Source organism: Dama dama, chromosome 17, assembly GCF_033118175.1.
Source record: "Dama dama isolate Ldn47 chromosome 17, ASM3311817v1, whole genome shotgun sequence".
Taxonomy (NCBI): Eukaryota; Metazoa; Chordata; class Mammalia; order Artiodactyla; family Cervidae; genus Dama; species Dama dama.
The window spans coordinates 39819328-39839888 of record NC_083697.1 but is presented as its reverse complement, the minus strand read 5'-3'; the positions used below and the strand labels follow the sequence as shown (position 1 = coordinate 39839888).

The following is a 20561-nucleotide window of genomic DNA, read 5'->3' as shown; positions in this document are numbered from 1 at the left end:
TGAGGGGAGAGAATTATACAACAGTGCAAATGCAAGCAAGCAGGGATCATTGGAAGCTATTCTAGAAGCCTATTACATTATGCAGTATGTCAAGTTTTAAGTGCTAGGCCTGGCATGCAGAATGTAAAGCTAGAAGCTTACTAGCATGCTATAGCAAACACAGAATTCAGCTTTTAATTTCAAAGCTGCTAACATTCTCCTACCCAAATGGAAGAATTCCGAGAATGGAAAGGCACTCTTTTCTTCTGGTTCAACACTATACCAGCCAAATCTGCTCATGAAAAGCTGCTCTGTATAGCTCAGAGTCAACCAGCAGGTCCTGAGGGCCTGGCATCGGTGTTTTGACCAAGTCTATTCAAGGCCATTGTCTTTCTGATGTTTCTGGCACCCAGAGGCTTTGTTGAGGTCCATTCATCCCAAAAACTATCACTTAAGACTCATAACAATGTAAAAATAACTCCTGCCCCTGGGGAAAGTCTCCATAAGCTGCAGACAACCTTTCAGGATAAAACTCTTAGGATCTGAGGCTTAAAGCTCTACTCAGAATTTAGCAGTTAAAGAGCCTACTGCAGAGCTGTTGAACAGAACACATGTTCTCTGCATGTGATCCAGCTAGCAAAAGAAGGAGGAATGAGCCGAGCCAAGCACACGAAGTTCATCCATCCCAAATTTAGCAGCCAGAAAAGTGATGCTTCTTTGCTAGGCAGAGAAGCTGAGAGTATAACACTACTAAAGCTCCTTCTACATGAAAGGAAACATCAGGAATGAGGAATAAGCGTTCCCTACAAATTTCAACAATTCTAATATTTCATTTGCCTTATAACTTTGCTTTCTTTAAATATAGAAAATTAAGCATAGACACAGATATTTGACTTTATGGTTTATTAATGTTTATATTTATAACTGAGAGATGTTTACCTGTATTTTCTTTAAGGTTCTTTTGCATTGTCTTTATATTTAGCACTTTCATATATTTAAAGTTTATTTGAATGAAATTTAAGGATATACTCCTCCCATACTTAACCAATTAGTTAAGTCACAGGTATTAGTAAATAACCTAGTATTTTTCTTGATGCCTACAGCCCCTGATAGCTCAGTTGGTAAAGAATCTGCCTGCAATGCAGGAGACACCGGTTCAATTCCTGTGTCGGGAAGGTCTGCTGGAGTGGATAGGCTACCCACTTGGGTATTCTTGGGCTTCCCTTATGGCACAGCTGGTAAAGAATCTGCCTGCAATGAAGGAGACCTGGTTTTGAATCCTGGGTTGGGAGGATCCCCTGGAGAAGGGAAAGGCTACCCACTCCCTTACTCTTCCCTGCAGAATACCATGGACTGAATAGTGCGTGTGGTCGTAAAGAGCTGGACATGGCTGAGTGACTTTCACTTATAGAAAGTACAATAAATTTAGAACTCTCAAACTTCTCAAGTAGGTGAAAAATTAGTACATTTAGCCTTGAAGGAAAATTTGATAATACATGTGAAGTTAGCCAATTATATGCATGTTGTTTAACTGTGACTTTACAATTCTGTAAACTTATTAGAAGAAATAACCAAAGATTTGTTTTAAGACTATCATCACAGCATTAACTGTAAAGGAAAAATGAAAATGCAAAAATGTCAAAAATTAGGAGCTTGGCATGTATAAAATATACTTATGTGATAGTGTTTTATTTATTCATCATAAAGTACATTGAAGAAAAATATTTGATACAAGAAAAATCCTAAAAATGTAGTTTTCGGCAAAATTTAGAATACATAATGTACATTAATTCCAATCAGTTGCATCTCACAGAAAAAGACTGAAAGGAACATACATATTAATCAGTGATTATCTTAGATAGTTGGATTTTTATTTGTTTGTTTGCTTTTGTATCTGCTTACTTATGAATTCCTTTTTTCCAGTTTTTGCTTTGCACAATGGCTTATCTCCTCTAGTGAATTTAAGGTAATCTGAGGAAGGGACTTTTACTGAACATACATCACAAATCTGGTTTGTGGTAGATTCTCAATTCAGTTCAGTTCTGTGGCTCAGTCGTGCCCAACTCTTTGTGAACCCATGGACCTCAGCATGCCAGGCCTCCCTGTCCATCACCAACTCCCGGAGTTTACTAAAACTCATGTCTATTGAGTCGGTGAAGCCATTCAACTGCATAATCCTCTGTTGTCCCCTTCTCCTCCCACCTTGAATCTTTCCCAGCATCAAGTTTTTTTCAAGCGAGTCAGTTCTTTGCATCAGGTGACCAAAGTATTGGAGTTTCAGCTTCAACATCAGTACTTCCGATGAACACCCAGGACTGATCTTTAGGATGGACTGGTTGGATCTCCTTGCAGTCCACGGAACTCTCACGAGTCTTCTCCAACACCACATTGCAAAAGCATCAATTCTTTGGTGCTCAGCTTTCTTTATAGTCCAACTCTCACATCCATACGTGACTACTGGAAAAAACATAGTCTTAACTACATGGACCTTTGTTGGAAAAGTAATGTCTATGATTTTTAATATGCAGTCTAGGTTGGTCATAACTTTCCTTCCAAGGAGTAAATATCTTTTATTTCATGCCTTCAGTCACCATCTTCAGTGATTCTGGAGCCCCCAAAATTAAAGTCAGGCACTGTTTCCACTGTTTCCCCGTCTATTTCCCATGAAGTGATGAGACCGGATGCCATGATCTTAGCTTTCTGAATGTTGAGCTTTAAGCCAACTTCTTCACTCTCCTCTTTCACTTTCATCAAGAGGCTCTTTAGTTCTTCTTCACTTTCTGCCATAAGGGTGGTGTTATCTACATATCTGAGGTTATTGGTATTTCTCGTGACAATCTTGGTTCCAGCTTGTGCTTCATCCAGCCCAGCGTTTCTCATGATGTACTCTGCATATAAGTTAAATAAGCAGGGTGACAATATACAGCCTTGACGTGCTCCTTTTCCTATTTGGAACCAGTCTGCTCTAACTGTTGTTCCTGACTTGATACAGATTTCTCAAGAGGCAGGTCAGGTGGTCTTATATTCCTATCTCTTGAAGAATTTTTCACAGTTTATTGTGATCTACACAGTCAAAGACTTTGGCATAGTCAATAAAGCAGAAATAGATGTTTTTCTGGAATTATCTTGCTTTTTCTATGATCCATCAGATGTTGGCAGTTTGATCTCTGGTTTGTCTGCCTTTTCTAACATCAGCTTGAACATCTGGAAGTTCACGGTTCATGTATTGCTGAAGAATGACTTGGATAATTTTGAGCATTACTTGACTAGCGTGTGAGATGAGTGCAATAGTGTGGGAGTTTGAGCATTCTTTGGCATTGCCTTTCTTTGGGATTGGAATGAAAACTCATCTTTTCCAGTCCTGTGGCCACTGCTGAATTTTCCAAATTTGCTGGCATATGGAGTGCAGCACTTTCACAGCATCATCTTTTAGGATTTGAAATAGCTCATCTGGGATTCCAGCATATCTACTAGCTTTGTTCATAGTGATGCTTCCTAAGATCCACTTGACTTCACATTCCAGGATGTCTGGCTGTAGGTGAGTGATCACACCATCATGGTTATCTGGATCATGAAAATCTTTTTTGTACATTTCTTCTGTGTATTCTTGCCACCTCTTCTTAATATCTTCTGCCTCTGTTAGGTCCATACCATTTCTGTCCTTTATTGTGCCCATCTTTGCATGAAGTGTTCCCTTGGTATCTCTAATTTTCTTGATATTTTTTCCCATTCTATTGTTTTCCTCTATTTCCTTGCACTGATCACTGAGGGAGGCTTTCTTATTAGTGCTACTTATTAAAGGCTGTTAATGAAATAAGACCAAAATTTCACTTTGTGGCAGCAGCAGACCATACTAAGAATGTTCAGGACAATAAACAGATGGAGGGATAGTGGAGATTCAAGACATAAGGAGATCCAGCACTAGTTGGTTTGAATCAGCCTTAGAGATTAGGATCAGGGACAGAATTTCTTTCCTTGGGAGAAATAGTGGATAAAAACAGAAATGCAGTTTTTGAATATGTGTACAGTAATTTGGGGGAAATGACATGCGAGCTTTAGAGTTCAAATATCATGCATTTCTGTAATTGGGATACATGAGTTGAAACTGCAGTTTCCTAAAACTGAAGCAAAATTAGCTTAGTCATTGTTGAGGTCACCAATGCCACCATCAACATAAATAGCCTGGTTTAAAAACTATATTGTTAATAAGATTAGATATTTCTGTCTTAAATTATGTTGCAGTGTATCTGGAATGAAGTCATTATGCTTTTGGTAGTTGATTTTTAAATTATTTTAAATGAATGAGAGGATATGGGTTTTGTCACTGTGGTGGCAATCTAGCACTGTTCAAAGGAGAAAGTGCTTGATTTGTAAAAGATTTATGCGTCTTTGTACATACACCAGAGCTTGATGTACAGGATACTTTGAGAGAATCTAATTACTACTTTTTTTTCTAACTTTATACTAAACAATGAATTTTCTGCTCTATAATGTGGTTTCTGAATGGTTCTCTTCACCGAAAAGAAAGAACTCAAATAGTTGCTACTATTAGTTTTTAGTAAAGTTTAGTTTTCATTGTTAGTTGATATGTTGGCCAATATCTGATTAAATACAGTCTCTATTTTATTATTCTGAATCATATGAATGATTACTTGTCCCTATTTGAGTTAATATAATTTCATTTCTAAAACATCCAAACTAAGTACCAAGTCCTAATTTCTCCTTTGAATGAGCTAGCTTATATCTCTGATATAGTCCAGTAATTTAGGTTAGTTTGGGATTTGATCACAACCTTGATACAGGTTTGATTTAGTGACAAAACAAATAATGAGATTAGTAATTGGAATTGATCACAGCATCAGAGTAGGGCTAAGAGCAAAGCTAACTCAATACTGAGCCACGCATTTATTGGGATATTGTTCCTCTCAGCTATTCAATTATTGATACCAGGCAGAAAGAAATTTTAAAAATCTCTGTGAGTTTAAGAAGGTGAACTTCAAGCAGAACTTTTGTTTACCTTGTGGATCTGTACTAAAGGCATTTTGAAGTAGAGAATGCATGGTCGGACATTGGAGATACTCACTTTTAAGTGGGTGTGTGAACGGAATTTCCACACAGGAAAATTTGGTAGCATAATTCAAAATTATAATTGAGTATCTCTTTTTAGCCCAGTAATTCTGCATACTCAAAATTATCTTATATGTACATATGCATATAGTGTAAGATTATTAATTTCATTTCTGTTTGTAATAGTGAAAGAGTGATAATATAGCACTGGTTAACTTTATTATGATATAGCCATAAAATGAAATACTGTGTAACCACACAAAAGAATGAGGGAACTCATTATATACAAATACATGGTAATTTTAAGAAGGCAAGCTGGAAAACAGTATTATAACATGTTATCCTATATGTATAGAAGAACAGAAAACCTACCCTGTGTGTGTGTGTATATAGATAGATAGATAGATAGAGATATACAGGTATTTATGTGTTTCTAGTATATACATATAACATCTGTAGAAGGTTATGTAATAAATTGGTAAGATTAGTGGGCTTTGGATGGCTGAAGACTAGGAGTGGAAGATAAATCTTTTCCTGGAAAAAAATGTTATGCTTTTTGAATTTTGGACTATGTGAATGTGTTTTCTAGCTAAAAGTCTTCAATTCACATTATATATATATATGATTTACATACATATATATATATAATTTATAAATACATATATTTACATACATACATATGGGACTTCCCTGGTGGCTCAGACACTTAAGAATCCACCTGCAATGCCAGAGACCTGGGTTCGATCACTGGGTTGGGAAGATTCCCTGGAGGAGGGCATGGCAACCCACTCCAGTAGTTTTGTCTGGAGAATCCCCATGGACAAAGAATCCTGGCAGGCTACAGTCCATGGGGTGACAAAGAGTCGGACACGACTGAGTGACTAAGCACATAATATATATATATATATATATATATACATAATATATATATACATATATATATATATATGAGAATAAATAAATGTATTCTTACATCCAAGAATTTTTTAACCAGATCTCATGAATCTCCAAATTAAAAAATATGTGAGCCCCCCCCAAATTTAGAAAGTAATTCAATAAATTATTTTATTACCACGTAAATGTTGTTTCTATTCTCAAGACAAAATAGAATAATATCGTGGCTTTCTACTTCTGTTAGCCAATTCAGATTTTAGATTCTACAATTTGCAATTTTAGATTCTGTAACACAAACATAGTGCTTATTCCTGTATTGGAAAGGATTCCTAAATATCAGGTGTACTGTTTCGTGAAAATGATTTTTTCACACAGCCCTGATTTATCAGTATGTCAAATATATCCTTAGGGCTCAGCTCCTTTCTCTCCATTTCTTGATAGTCTCTCCATTGGATTCATTTCTAGGGATGTCTCCTCTAGTAGGTGGCCTCTGTCAATTCAGATAGAAACATACTCTATGACCTTAGCAGCATTGGCGAATGAAAATATCTCTTTCTCAAAATTTCAACACAATTCTCAGATTTGGTCTACTTTAAATAATTTGGATTTTGTGATTTTTGCGTTCAACAAGAATGGTTTGGTAGTCCTTGGTTATATGTCCATGCCTATTTTGAGGCTATTGGATCACCACTACTCAATACAAGTAGGTCTTCCATGGTGGCTCAACTGGTAAAGAATCTACCTGCAATGCATGAGACCTGGGTTCAATCCCTGGGTGGGAAGATCCCCTGGAGAAGGGAACAGCTACCCACTCCAGTGTTCTGGCCTGGAGAATTCCATGGACTGTATAGTCCATGGGGTTGCAGAGTCAGACACGAATGAGTGATTTTCACTTTTACTTTTCTTTCTTCACTCAAAACAATGGATTGGGAGTTTAGGAGAAATAACTACCCAAAGGAAAATTCAAATGTTGTTAACGTAGTAACTGGAGTGGATGTTGGGGGAGCATAAACTTCGGACATCAATTACACAAAGATATGAAAAAGAAAAAAAAAAGACTGTGGTTCCACCAAGGGAAAACAGGATTATAAAAGATATGACAAAGCTTGGCAAGCTTGCTGAACTTAGTCTAAGTCCAGAGTTGGTCCTGATTTAGATATTAAACTAAGTCTATTGTTGCTCTCATTTTGAGTTACTGCCAAAACAATAAGCAGGTAAGCATGGAGTAGACACTACTTTAGGACTGAAATGAGTAGAATCAGCTTCACCATGACTAACCTGTTTCCTCACAGTTAAGCCTGAAATTCAGGGGTCAGAATCCTGAATTGGAGGAGCCCAGGGCTGCTGGCTCATTGCCATATGAGGATACACTTGACGAGGGATACTTGATGAAGGATTAGTATGTTCAAGTCTATGCACTAATATATAAAGACTGTCTGTGTCACATTTAAAACTCTGCATTCTCTTTCTTACTTTTTGGGACAACAGCATCCAGGGGGTAAAATGATGGCAAAACGTAAAATCTAAGGGCAGAGAAACGTAGCATACTCAATTGTTATTGAATGGCTGGGTGAATAAATAAATTTTCATAGAAAATTGGCACCTCTAATAAAAGGAAAACATTTTCAAGAAAAGTTTCCCATTAAAACTACAGAGATCTGAATTATCCTATGTGCTTTATTACTAATAACACCATTGAATATTAAAACATAATATTTGTGGACACAGTGGGGAAAAGAGAAGACAGGACAAATTGAGAGAATAGCATTGAAACATATGCATCACCATGTGTAAAACAGATAGCTAGTGGGAAGCTACTATGTAACAGGATACCAATCTGGCCCTCTGTCACTCTGTGACAACCTAGAGAGGTGGATAGGAGTAGAGAAGGGAGGGAGGTTCAGAAAGGAGGGGATATTTATATGTGTACATATATACACAGGTATATATATACACACCCTTATGGCTGATTTGCATTGTATGGCAGAAACCAGCACAACTTTGTAAAGCAATTATCCTCCAGTTAAAAATAAAAAGATACATTTAGGTGACCATTTAATTTTATTAGGCAAAGAAAAAATTACTGTATACCCTGTATAACGTATTTTTACCCTAATAGCTTAAAAATTAAAATATTCCACTTACACTGAAATCTGTTTATGTACTCAACAGATTTGAGCCAAATTGATCATGTTTCACTTCAAGAAATACTTATAAATAATTTTAATTCCATAGGACAAATCCATTAATTATGCTTTCAGAGGAGATATAATTAATGGATTTGCACTATAGAATGAAGGCCTTTGGTAAATATTAATAATGCAGATTCACTCTACCAAGCACCTTAAGAGTACCCAAACAAATAGATCATCTTACATGGCTAAAGCTTTCCTTCCACATCCCATGTGGAACATGAAAGCATTCAAAATAATTTAGCATCAGCTTTTTGGTGAGATCTTCATAGAAAATTAAAGATTATTTGGTGAAGAGGTTATGCATCCCAATAAAATTGTCTGTCACAATTTATTTTTATGAAAGAACAGCCTTGATGAAATATAATGACAGATTATGTATTATAATCTTGAAAAGCCTGATTATATTGCTAATGAAGAATATTTTAAATAATTTTTTTAAATTTCAAAATACTTTCAGATGAGTAGAAAAGCTCATCTGAAGAAAAGCTCTTCAGATGAGAGTAGAGAACTCTCATATACCCCTCATCCAGTTTCTTCTATTGTCATCATTCTCCCTTAGAAGAATCTCTTTATCACAACAAAGAACCAATATTGATACATTACTATTAACTAAATTCTGTATTTATTCAGCTATCACCAGTTTTCCCTAATGTCCTTTTTGCTGTTTGAGGGTTTAATCCAAGCTGCTTCCTTGCATTTAATCATCATGTCTCCATAGCAACATAATCTGTAATAGTTCTTAATCTTTCCTTGACTGTGGTAACCTTGACTCTGGTCAGATTTTTGCAGAATGTTTCTCAGTTTGAGTTTGTACAGTGTTTTTCTCATGGTTAGACTGATATCATTGGAGAGGAAGATTGCAGAGGTAAAGTACTCCTTGGGAAGATCCCCTGGAGAAGGAAATGGCAACCCACTCCAGTGTTCTTGCCTGGAAAATCCCACAGATAGAGGATCCTGGCAGGCTACAGTCCATGAGGTCGCAGAGTCAAACATGACTGGGTGACTTCACTTTCTTTCACTTTCATCACATTGTATCATGCTATCTATAGGCTTTCTACAGGATGCTAACCTGGAGAACTTGGTTGAGCTAGTGTTTACCATGTTTCTCCATCAAAAGGTTACCTTTTCCCTTTTTCATTCTCTTCTCTTTGGAAATAAGTCTCTAAGCACAGCCTGAAGCTGGCTTTCTTGAAGAGGGGGAGTATCTGTATAAATTATTTGGACTATTTCTGTAAGAAGGATTCATCTCTTTTCCCCAATTGTTTATGTATTCATTTATTTATATATAAAGTCATGCCTTTTTGTTTTGATTATAATCTATTACTATGCTGTTTACATTGTTGCTCAAATTGTCCCAGCTTTGGCATTTGTGTGCTCTCTCATGTTGGCGCATTTATCTCTTTGGCACACTCCTTTCTTTTATCTTTTGAGCACTTTCCAACACAAGTTGCTCATTCCTTGCCTCATCCCAGGAATCCCCTACTTCTCCAAGGAGCCCTGGTTCCCTTGTTAGAAGAAAGCAAGACCCAGGCACTCGGCATTAATGTAGAATCTTATATTTAAATAAAAGATGGCTTAATTGGAAAAATATTTTTAATACTTGTAAAATATTCTGTAATTTTCATGGATAAAAAGTAGCTCTTTAATTTATGAATCAATGAAAAGTATTTTAGAATTGAATTTTCATTTTTATGTATGTTATTATACAAATGGCTGGCTGATTGCAAATTTTTACACAAAGGATCTATAGTAAGAAGTGACAGAATCAACTAAGAGTATTTTATTTCTCTGTGTAAAAAGAAAGAATAGTATGTTTCAAATCTATTACAATGAATTCATATTTGTATTTTTCAATAGTAGATAGAATAGTAGAATCTAAGTGAAGAGGTAATGTTCAAGTTTCAACACTTTTTTTTCTGATTTAGTAAGTACTAATGCTGTCCCTTATTCTTTACTTTCACTGTTTCTTTGGTGACAATATATTGAGTGCCAAAGCCCTCAAATGTATACTTTGGCCATGGACAGTTGAGCCGTGACAGTTGAGTGTGATTACATTTATAATCAAACATTTTAAGCATTATTTATAATAGTGAATGGACTTCCCAGATGGCAGAGTAGTAAAGAATCCACCTGCCGGTACAGGAGACGCAAGGATGCAGGTTTGATCCCTGGGTCAGGAAGATTCACTGGAGTAGGAAATGGCAACCCACTCCAGTATTTGTGCCTGAAAAATTCCATGGACAGAGGAGCTTGGTGGGCTACAGTCCATGGGCTGACAAAGAGTGGGACATGACTGAGTGACTAAGCACACCTGCACGTAAAAATACATGTTAACACTATGGGATTTTTCCAAATTGTGATCTAAAATTTAGCCTGGAAAAACTGTTATTAACAAAAATAATTCCTTTGTTGCTCATTATTTATTGGGAAAAGACTGCCTATTGTGATTTACAAATGCTATTCACTTTCTCATTTTTTAAAAATTAAGTGTAACTTTGTATACTTTTTTTTTTTTCCCCAACAGTAACTTCTAGTAATTCTGACATCAGTGTTGATAGAGTAAGTACTAGGTTGGTAGTCAAGAGTTGTTACCAGGATATGTTGAAACTGAGGATTTAAAACATCAAATATAACTTGAGAGTACTTTATTAATTTGTATTTAGATATAGAGTTGCATTGGTATTGCTGTCATTGAATGAAAGGGTAAATTAATTAAAATATAAGGTATGGATAAAAGATATCTGAAGGATTTACTGCAGTATTTTATCTAAAGGATGAATAGATTGGAATGCCACCTATATTACAGATCACTGAAACACAAATGGGAAAGCAAACTGAAATTGAAGATATTTTTATCTTATTTTTTGCTGTGTTTCTCAACTTGATAATTAAGTGCAGTTTATTAGATGCTGTCATATAAGATTGATGTGCTTTTAAAACACATTTTCCTCAAGATTTCCTAAGAGCAATAGAATTAAAGTGTCACACTGTAAGATGAATTTGAAAGTTAAAGCTAAAACAAAGTTTTCTCTAAGAATGACATTCAAATAATCAAGGTTACATGATGCACATTTTAGAGTCTGCTTTCCGTAGTACTTAGAATGACACATTTATTTCTGGGAAGTTGTGGGAGACTTTAACCCTAAAAGAAGTTAAACATGAAGCTTTATTTTCAGCTCATCTTCTTACAGAAATTAAAAAACGCTTCATCTGATTCAGGCTTTCAGATTTTCAGAGCTGAATGTCGTCTCTGTCTCCTCAATACCTGATTTTTAAAGACATAATACTTTCTTATGCTATGTAAAATATCAGTACTTTTAGGAAAATAGCAGATAATTCAACTACATATGAACTGTGTTCTATCACTTGCTTAATTTGCCATGAAAAAGCTAATATTAGAAAAATAGCTTGAATTTTGTTTTTCTGTTTCTGCAAAAATGTTTCACTCATTTCTTATGTTAGAATTCTGCAGTAAGTTCATTCCTAATAAACCTCTTTGTTTCTCCATTACATCATATGATCAAATAGTGGAAGTCATCAGTCCAGAATATTTCCTGATTTTGTGCTAATAAATGGCCAAGAAGCTCTGAATATATTTAGAAATTAGTAACTAACTCACCTCAGTTATCTGGTGCATGTATTTTCCTGTTTCCTTTAGTAGATTGTTGTTCAGTTTTTATCTAATTTCCTCCTTTAAACACTGTAACTCAATGTTCAGGCTTATGTCAATTTCTAAAGAAAGTACATGTTATGTAAAAAAAAAATATACTGAGTATCTTGGTTCTTATCTTTATAGTTCATATCCATTTTTTTTCTGAACTTGATAGTCAGAAGTAATCCTACTTTAATGAATATTTAGTGTTTAAGTTTATTGTATACCTGAGTCAAATGAATTGAAAATGATCTTTGAATAAAAGAGCATCCGCATCATCTATTCTTTGTGTTCTTTTGTTGGAATTTGTCAGCCAAATTTGTCTACTTGTTCCCTTATCTCAAGGTTAATCATGTTTTGTTTTAATCTTTACTGTAAGTTTTTTCTCTATTTGTGTTCATCTGTATTTAGAAATGGAGCTAAAAAAATGTAGTGTGCATTTTTTCCCCAGTGTTTTGTTTGCTTATCTACTTCAATGAAATAATTCCTCTGAGAGAATGAGTTAAAAGCATAGTAAAATAACTTCTGTTGCTACCTGTTATCAGTATCTTTCTATTGCTTTTAGGAAAAATGATGACAAGCCTCTAATCCAGAAGTTTTAATTGGTTGCATTTTTTTGAAGGACTAGAAGAACAGCATTAGCAACATTCCAATAATTTTCTAATATTTGTGTAAATCTTGTCCTTAAAGTTTGTTTAGTTAAATATAAGAAAGTTTGTCAAGAGCTATGGATATGGGAATTTTAAAAATTTCATATTTATTCATTTTATAGTTGTAAATTAATGGCAGATGTGCTTTTCATGATAAATTAAAAACTGGATATGATGATTTAAATATCCATAAAAGGAAAATAGAGTGACACCTATTTGAAAATCAGCCTGAAAAGTGTTGAAATAGCACCATAGTGAACCATTATAGGTGTAGGTTAACAATCAAAAAAATGTAAGAATATAAGTTAAGTGTAATACTGGATACCATCCTAACATAAAAGATGATTTTCATATTTAATAAAATACACTTGAAATGCAAATTGAAAAGTGATCACTTGATTAATTTCTTAGATAACCATTTCTAAATAAAAAAAAGTTTCATTTTACAATAATAATTTGGTTTTCAACGACCAATTTTACTTTACTAGCTGAGCTGCTTCCCTGGTGGCTCATATGGTAAAAAAATCCATCTGCAGTGCGGGAGACCTGGGTTCGATCCCTGGGTTGGGAAGATCCCCTGGAAGAGGGCATGGCAACCCACTCCAGTATTCTTGCCTGGAGAACCCCACGGACAGAGGAGCCTGGTGGGCTACATTCCATGGAGACGCAGGGTCAGACACAACTGAGCGACTAACCACATTTTTACTTATATGTTTTTTATTTTAATAAGAAGAGTTAGATTATAAATTAGGAATAATAAAAATGACTATAAAAATACCTCTTCAATTTAATTCTATTTTTCTTATAGAGTGCAGATATGAGCCCAGCAAGTAGCACCACTTCACTTCCAGTTAGTCCTCTTGCTGAAGAGCCTTTGCCTTTCAAGGTAAAAATAATTTTTAAATGTTTTAAAAGTTGTTCACAATATTTTTAGGATCTTTACAATATATTTATTATGCTGTGTAAAGTAGGTAGTTCAGGCATAGATGGTGAGATTAACTGCTTTAACTTGTAAGGATCTTGTTTCAGATGTTAAAATTTTGTTGTTTGTTGTCATTCTAGTTGCTAAATAAAGGTAAAGATTTTGAATAGAAATTGATATTTTATATAGCACTTTGTCTTAAATGTAAGAGACGGGGATTTCATTATAATAGTTTGATGTCACATGAATTATAGGTTTCAAATCTTTTATTTATATTAAGCAATAAGTTTGGAATGAACTATTCAGCACTCATCCAGTGGTTAAACTTTCATTATCTGGTTAAATTTTCATTGATGACTTAGGTCATAATTAATTAATTGTGTATTCTTTAAAGACTAATGGTCAAATCAAAAATTAAAATATATAATCATTCCTCTAAACATTGCATTTTAAAAATAATTAATGCTAAATATGATTAAGATTTCTTCAGTTTGGGAGTCTATATACATTAAAAATATAAAGTCGTCTTCTTGTTTTGCTATTTAAGATCGTTTCTCTTTAAGCCAAAGCTTGTAAATCAGCTATTTTAGATGTTTACTATAGATGTTTGGATTTCTTTAGGATTATTGTAAATAAAGGCACTCCTTAAGATCTTGGGAAATTAAAAAAAAAAAAACTTGAAAAATTGGGATGATACTCTTAGGTGCAGTTGTCTTAGTTTGGCTTAATGACAAATCATCATACTTTTGAGGATTTATTATTATGATTTCTATTTTATCATTAACGTCTCATTGCTTTTCATATGAAGACAAAATCTTATTTGACTTAATATTGCTCACACCTCATAGAATGACTGCCATGGATTTCCAAATAAAGTACTCAGTATTTGCTGTTTTGTCAAAGTGAAATTAATAGGTTATAAATTCCGTTATAAGTCTTTGGTTTTCTAATTATAAATGCTTTGTTGTTTAATGGTAGATAATATAATTGTTAAAAGTTCATGTTATATCAGAGAATTGTTAAATAATGAATCGTGTTCTGATTGTATCACTTATTGAGAATTATTTTTCCATTTTACAACAAAAGGAGAAAATACTACTAATGTTTCAAAGTTTATTATTCCTTAATATTTTGTCTTATGATTATGGGACAAAATTTACAGAAGAATTGTATTTTTAGCAACTTTTTAATTGAATTCTCAAAGTGTCACTAGAAACCATTTTCTGTTTTTAATATATTGATAATGACTGCCCTCCTTGAAAATTAATGTATTTTTAATAGAAGTAAAAGGAAAGGTCAGCTATATTCCAAAATGTGCTGACATAAAGCTAATATAAATATAATTATTTTAGTTAGTTTCACTGACTGGTTCTAAGAGATCAATATTTTTCTCATGTTAATGTGTATAAGTGGTTTTATATGCAATTAAAGTTTCAAAGTGCTTGTGATATATAATACTGGCTTTTGGTAACCAATATAATTACAGCACCACTGAATTCACTTCTTCTGTGAAAGGAATATTATTTATATTTTTAAAAGAATTTTATCAGACCTAAAAACATTCCACTGGTATTTAAAAAATATTTAAAAGTAATGTTTCAAATTATAAAACTCCTGCATATGCTTTTTAAAATTTTTATTTTATAAATTATTGTCATATAAATGAATAATAGAATTCTTATGTATCCTTATTTAAACACAAAATATACAGAAATTATTTTGAGATATACTTTAGTAGCATAGTACATTTTAATTGCAAACAAAATTTGTTGAAAACTAAAAACAGAAGACATTGAACTCTTCTGAGAACTATACCCCAAACAATTCTGTTATTGTATTTAATTTGTGTTGAAAACTTTATTTAAACTTTTGATATGTGATCTTTGATCAACATGGTAACTAAAAAAAAAAGATTATTATAGCTTTTTATTTCCCAAGAATAAAATGATACTAATCATCTTTAATCTTTTAGTTTTCTAAGATAGTGATTTTATCACCCAACTCCATAACCATCTGCCTTGATGTTAGACCAGCAAGGCTTTTGAAAGCTTTGGTGGCTGGTTGAGAGACTTAAATTATACCTTATCTCCAGGGATCTTCCTGACCGAGGGTTTGAACCCAGGTATCCTACATTGCAGGTGGACTCTCTACCATCTTAGCCACCAGGGGAGTCCCAGTTTATCTCCTAAGAAGTAATTAGGTTAATAAAAGAAAGGATTCCATCCCTTTTCTTGTTCTGTTTTGGAAGCACTCATACAACAGTTGGAGGAGGATACCCTGTTTGAGCTCAAGTGTCTATCAGGGTAAATGCTTTCTTTTGAGTACTGTCTTTAGAATGACATTCAGATTAAATTGATTTTAACCCTACCATTTGACATAATGACAAATGGTATGTTACATATGTTACAAATCCCTAATAATTGCCTTCCCACTAATATCTCTACCTGTGTTATTGAGATGAATGTCAGATGAGAAGCTGGCTATCAATAGGAAGGTAGCACAGTAAGATCTATAAGATTAAAGGTAGTAGAAAACTGGTAGCATCCTGGAGTTTCCCAAGGAGTCAAGAGAGGTAAATTATCTCCTTTGGAGATAGAGCAATCAAAGATGACAATTAAATTTTGTTTGGGATCAGATGCTTCTTTCCCATAATAAAACTGTATTTTTCAGCACTCATTAGTGTTGGAGTACATGCTTCAATTTAATTTTCAAGCAAAAACAGATCTGCTCTGAAAAACAGTGCAAGCTCTTATATACTTACTTATGACTCTCTTCTCTGTACAGAACAATTCACCTCACGCTAAACTTCTTGTGCTTACTATTTAAAACCCATTGCTATAGTGTTTTGTTTGGCCTAGTCTTTCAGAAATTAGGAAAGTTTTTGCAAACATTCATCTATCTTCTCTTAATCACTTGCAAGATCTGGGAACTCAGTGCCTCTTTTTTTTTTCCCCAGATAGAACTGATTGATCAAAGATAAGTAGGGTTTCTCCAGGTGGACAAGGCACATGGATACCAGTTCACCACAGTCAACATTCCCTCTTCACATCTGGCCATGGAAGCCCTTTATAGAAAAAGATGTATAATTCACAAGCCTCCATATATACCACAAGTAATAAATTCACAGATTTCCCAGTTTGACTCTTGGTTCTGAGAAGTTTCTAGGAGTCTAGGTTTTTATAATTGGGCATACTACTCTTACTGACATACATTTGGAAACAAAGGACAAATGTGTAACCTCATTTTTAATAGTGTTATTCATCATTACGTAAAACATATACATTTGTGGTGTGACACACGCCACTATATTGTTGTGGAAAGGCCAAGGGATAATTAATTTCACATGGGTGGGGATAATATTTTATCAAATAACAATAATAGAATCTTAATAGTGCAAGATAATTAAGTGGGACTTGATATGAGGAAAAAGGGAGTAGACTGCTTAACTATTAGTTAAAAGTTTTATGTTTTTGTGCAGAATAGCCAAGCTGACATTACTAACTATAATGTACCCATTCCACCCTATCCTGCCTGTTTCCTCTGCCATTCTTCCTGATTTCTCTGATCTGCCTCCCCTCTTCCTATGTTGGCCTCAGTCAGAGACACCACACCCAAAATGCCTTGGGGTCACCAAATATTGCTGTTCTTTAGTGGGGTGACACTGTTGACTTACTTGTATATGCATAGTTATTAACAGCTTCAGTCCATTCCTGAAACTAATCTTGAAGCTGCATGTGTGCTAATTTGCTTCAGTCATGTCCAACTCTTTGCAACTCCATGAATTGTAGCCTGCCAGGCTCCTCTGTCTGTGAGATTCTTCGGGCAAGAATACCAGAGTGGGTTGCCATTTCCTACTTCAAGGGATCTTCCCAACCCAGGGATTGAACCCACATCTCTTCCATCTCCTGCGTTGGCAAGCAGATTCCTTATCACTGTGCCGCCTGGTGACCCCTCCACTAGTAGTACACTTGATCATGGGCCAGGTTCTTTTTGCCAATCACTTTCATCACATTTTTGTTGTTGTTGTTGTTCTCACAGATCTTGCTTATTTGTTTGTTTATCTATTTATGGCTGGGCTAGATCTTCATTGCTACATGCAGACTTTCTCTCATTGCAGTATATGGCCTTCTCATTGCAGTGGCTTCTCTTGTTTCAGCACACAGGCTGTAGGGCCTGTGAGACTCAGTGGCTGTGACACATGGGCCTAGGAGTTGCAGCTCCTGGTCTCTAGAGTGTGGGCTCTATGGTTGTGATGCATGGACTCAGCTACCCAGCGGCATGTGGAATCTTCCTGGACCAGGGATCAAACCCTCACCCTCTTCTTTGACAGGTAGACTCCCAACCACTGGACCACAAGGGAGTTCCATCACATATTTTTTAATTTATTTCTTCTTCAGTAAAGCCTGCTATATACATTTTTTTTTCATTTATTTTTATTAGTTGGAGGCTAATTACTTTACAATATTGTAGTGGTTTTTGTCACACATTGACATGAATCAGCCATGGATTTACATGTATTCCCCATCCCGATCCTCCCTCCCACCTCCCTCTCTACCCAATCCTTCTGAAAACATCTTTTCTTTGATTAGATAAATTAGAAACGGGTATAATTATCTTCCCTTATCCCATAGTCAACAGGAAAGGAACACATTCAACTCACCTTTTATTAGCTGTTGTTTCAAAAGTGTACCAAGAATATCCTCCATGCACCACTTTCGAAGTCTGAAAACAAGAATAAACCATTGCTTTCTTGGCCCATTGACTGCTGCTTTTCTGTGACACTGCATTCCTGGCATATCTAAAGTGGTATTCAGTGCCTAAAATCCACAGTGGAACCAGCCTGCTTGAAGTCTAACCATCGTTCCCAGTAGCTGACCCAGAATGGAACTGATGTTTTACTTGGGTCTCCTCTCCTACAGAAATCCAAGGTTCTCTGACTACTTTTCTTCATGCCCAGAAATCACCATTTAATCTAGACTAGAGAAGCTTTCTTTCTTCCTAATTCCCTCAGTTATCCCTCTTTCCTCCAACCAGCAAGAGCACTGGAAACATCTCTTCCATGTATTTTTCTGTTGTTGTTTAGGTTTATTTATTTGAACCTTTTATTTTATTTTTGAGTAGAGTTGATTAACAATGTTGTGTTAACTTCAGGAGGATAGCAAAGTGATTCAGTTATACATATACATATGTCTATTCTTTTTCAAATTGTTTTTCTACTTGTTCAGTCATGTCTGTCTCTTAGCGACCCCATGGACTGCAGCATGCCAGGCTTCGCTGTCCTTCACTATCTCCCAGAGTTTGCTCAAACTCTTGTTTGTTGAATCAGTGATACCATTCTGCTAGGTTGTTACATAATATTGAGCAGAGTTCCCTGTGTTATCCATGTACTTTTTGGAGCTGAGAAAAGCAACTGTCTGAAGATTCTTGTCTCCTGATACACACACCTTATTTTAAGAAGCATAGGACCACCTTATTTAAGCAGAGGACAGAAAAGAAGAAATAGAGAAATATACAAAGGTCTCCAAAATTTTATCCTGCCATGCAATGCAGAGATGTTATGATATGTTTGACTACCTATAGCCTAAACTCAGGATTTAGTAACATGTAGTAACACAGATAGTTTCCTCTCAATTATATAAAATAAATATTGGGTAGGAAAGTAGCAGAAAATATACAGTGATCCACCATCAATTACTTGGATGAACTATACTTATTTTTCCTATAGTTTCTACAATGATCACATGGTTTTATTTTAAGAACAATATTTATTTTCAAGAAACTAGAAAAAAGAATTGGGAACCTTAGAGGCAGTATAGCCCAGTTAAGAGATTTCCTAAAATCAAATCTCAGTTCTGCCCCTGTGTGTATGACCTTGAGCCATTTACTTTGTGTTCCAATTTCTCCATCAATAGAATGGGAAGAAAAGCCACCAATTCTTCACTGGGTTCTTGTAAAGTCAAATGAGTTATTAAATAGAAAGTGCGTAGAATAGCACATAATAAATGATACATGAGTTTTGGTGTTAGTTCTGGAAGATGTTGTAGGTCTTCATAGCACCTGTCAACTTCAGATTCTTCAGCATCAGTGGTTGGCAGCATAGACTTGGGTTACTGTGATGTTAAATGGTTCCTGTGGAAATAAACCAAGATCCTTCTGTTGTTGATGAATTTTCAGATGTGAAGCTGGGTTTAGAAAAGGCAGAGGAACCAGAGATCAATTTGCCGACATTTGTGGGATCATGGAGGAAGCAAAAAATAAAAATATCTACTTCTGCTTCACTAACTATGCTAAAACCTTTGACTTGTGGACCACAACAAACTGTGGAAAATTCTTAGGAGAGTACTAGACCACCTTACCTATCTCCTGAGAAACCTGTATGTGGGTCCAGGAGCAACAGTTAGAAGAAGACATGGAAGAACAGACTGGTTCAAAACTGGGAAAGGAGGACAGCAAGGCTGTATGTTGTCACCTTGCTTATTTAACTTATATACAGAGGACATTATGCAGAATGTCAGGCTGGATGAATTACAAGCTGGGATGAAGATTGCTGGGAGAAATATCAGTGACCTCAGATATACAGATAATGTTACTCTAATAGCAAAAGTGAAAAGGAACTAAAGAGCCTCTTGATGAGAATGAAAGAAAAGAGTGAAAAAGCTGGCTTGAAACTCAACATTAAAAAACTAAAATTATAGCACCCAGCCCCATAACTTCATGGCAAATAGAAGAGGAAGAAGTGGAAGCAGTGACAGACTTTATTTTCTTGCACTCCAATTTCACTGCAGACGGTGACTGCAGTCATGAAATTAAAAGATGCTTGCTCCTTGAAAGGAAAGCTATGACAAACTTAACATATTAAAAAGTAGAGACATCACTTTGCCAGGAAAGTTCCATATAGACAAAGCTGTGATTTTTCAAGTAATCTTGTATGGATGTGAGTTGGACCCATAAAGAAGTCTGAGCGCCGAAGAACTGATGCGTTTGAATTGTGGTGCTGGAAAGACTCTTGATATTCCTTTAGACAGAAAGGAGGACAAACCAGTCAATCCTAAAAGAAATCAATGCTGGTTGTTGATTGGAAAGACTAATTCTGAATGCCTTAACCATCTAGTGGGAAGAGTCGAGTTGTTGAAAAAGACCTTGATGCTGGGAGAGACTGAAGGCAAAAGGAGAAGGGGGCAACAGAGGATAAGATGGCTAAT

The 20561-nt window shown here is 35.2% G+C and overlaps 1 protein-coding gene across 5 annotated transcripts in view; it reads left to right on the top strand.

Annotated features, from left to right (window-relative positions):
• The window catches only part of CCSER1 (coiled-coil serine rich protein 1), a 1396414-nt gene that overhangs the window by 577263 nt on the left and 798590 nt on the right, over positions 1-20561 (top strand). For all 5 annotated transcript variants that reach the window (XM_061164390.1, XM_061164391.1, XM_061164393.1 and 2 more), the window contains exon 7: positions 13246-13323. In XM_061164390.1, the coding sequence (XP_061020373.1) occupies positions 13246-13323 (78 nt within the window). The remainder of the gene's footprint in view (positions 1-13245; positions 13324-20561) is intronic.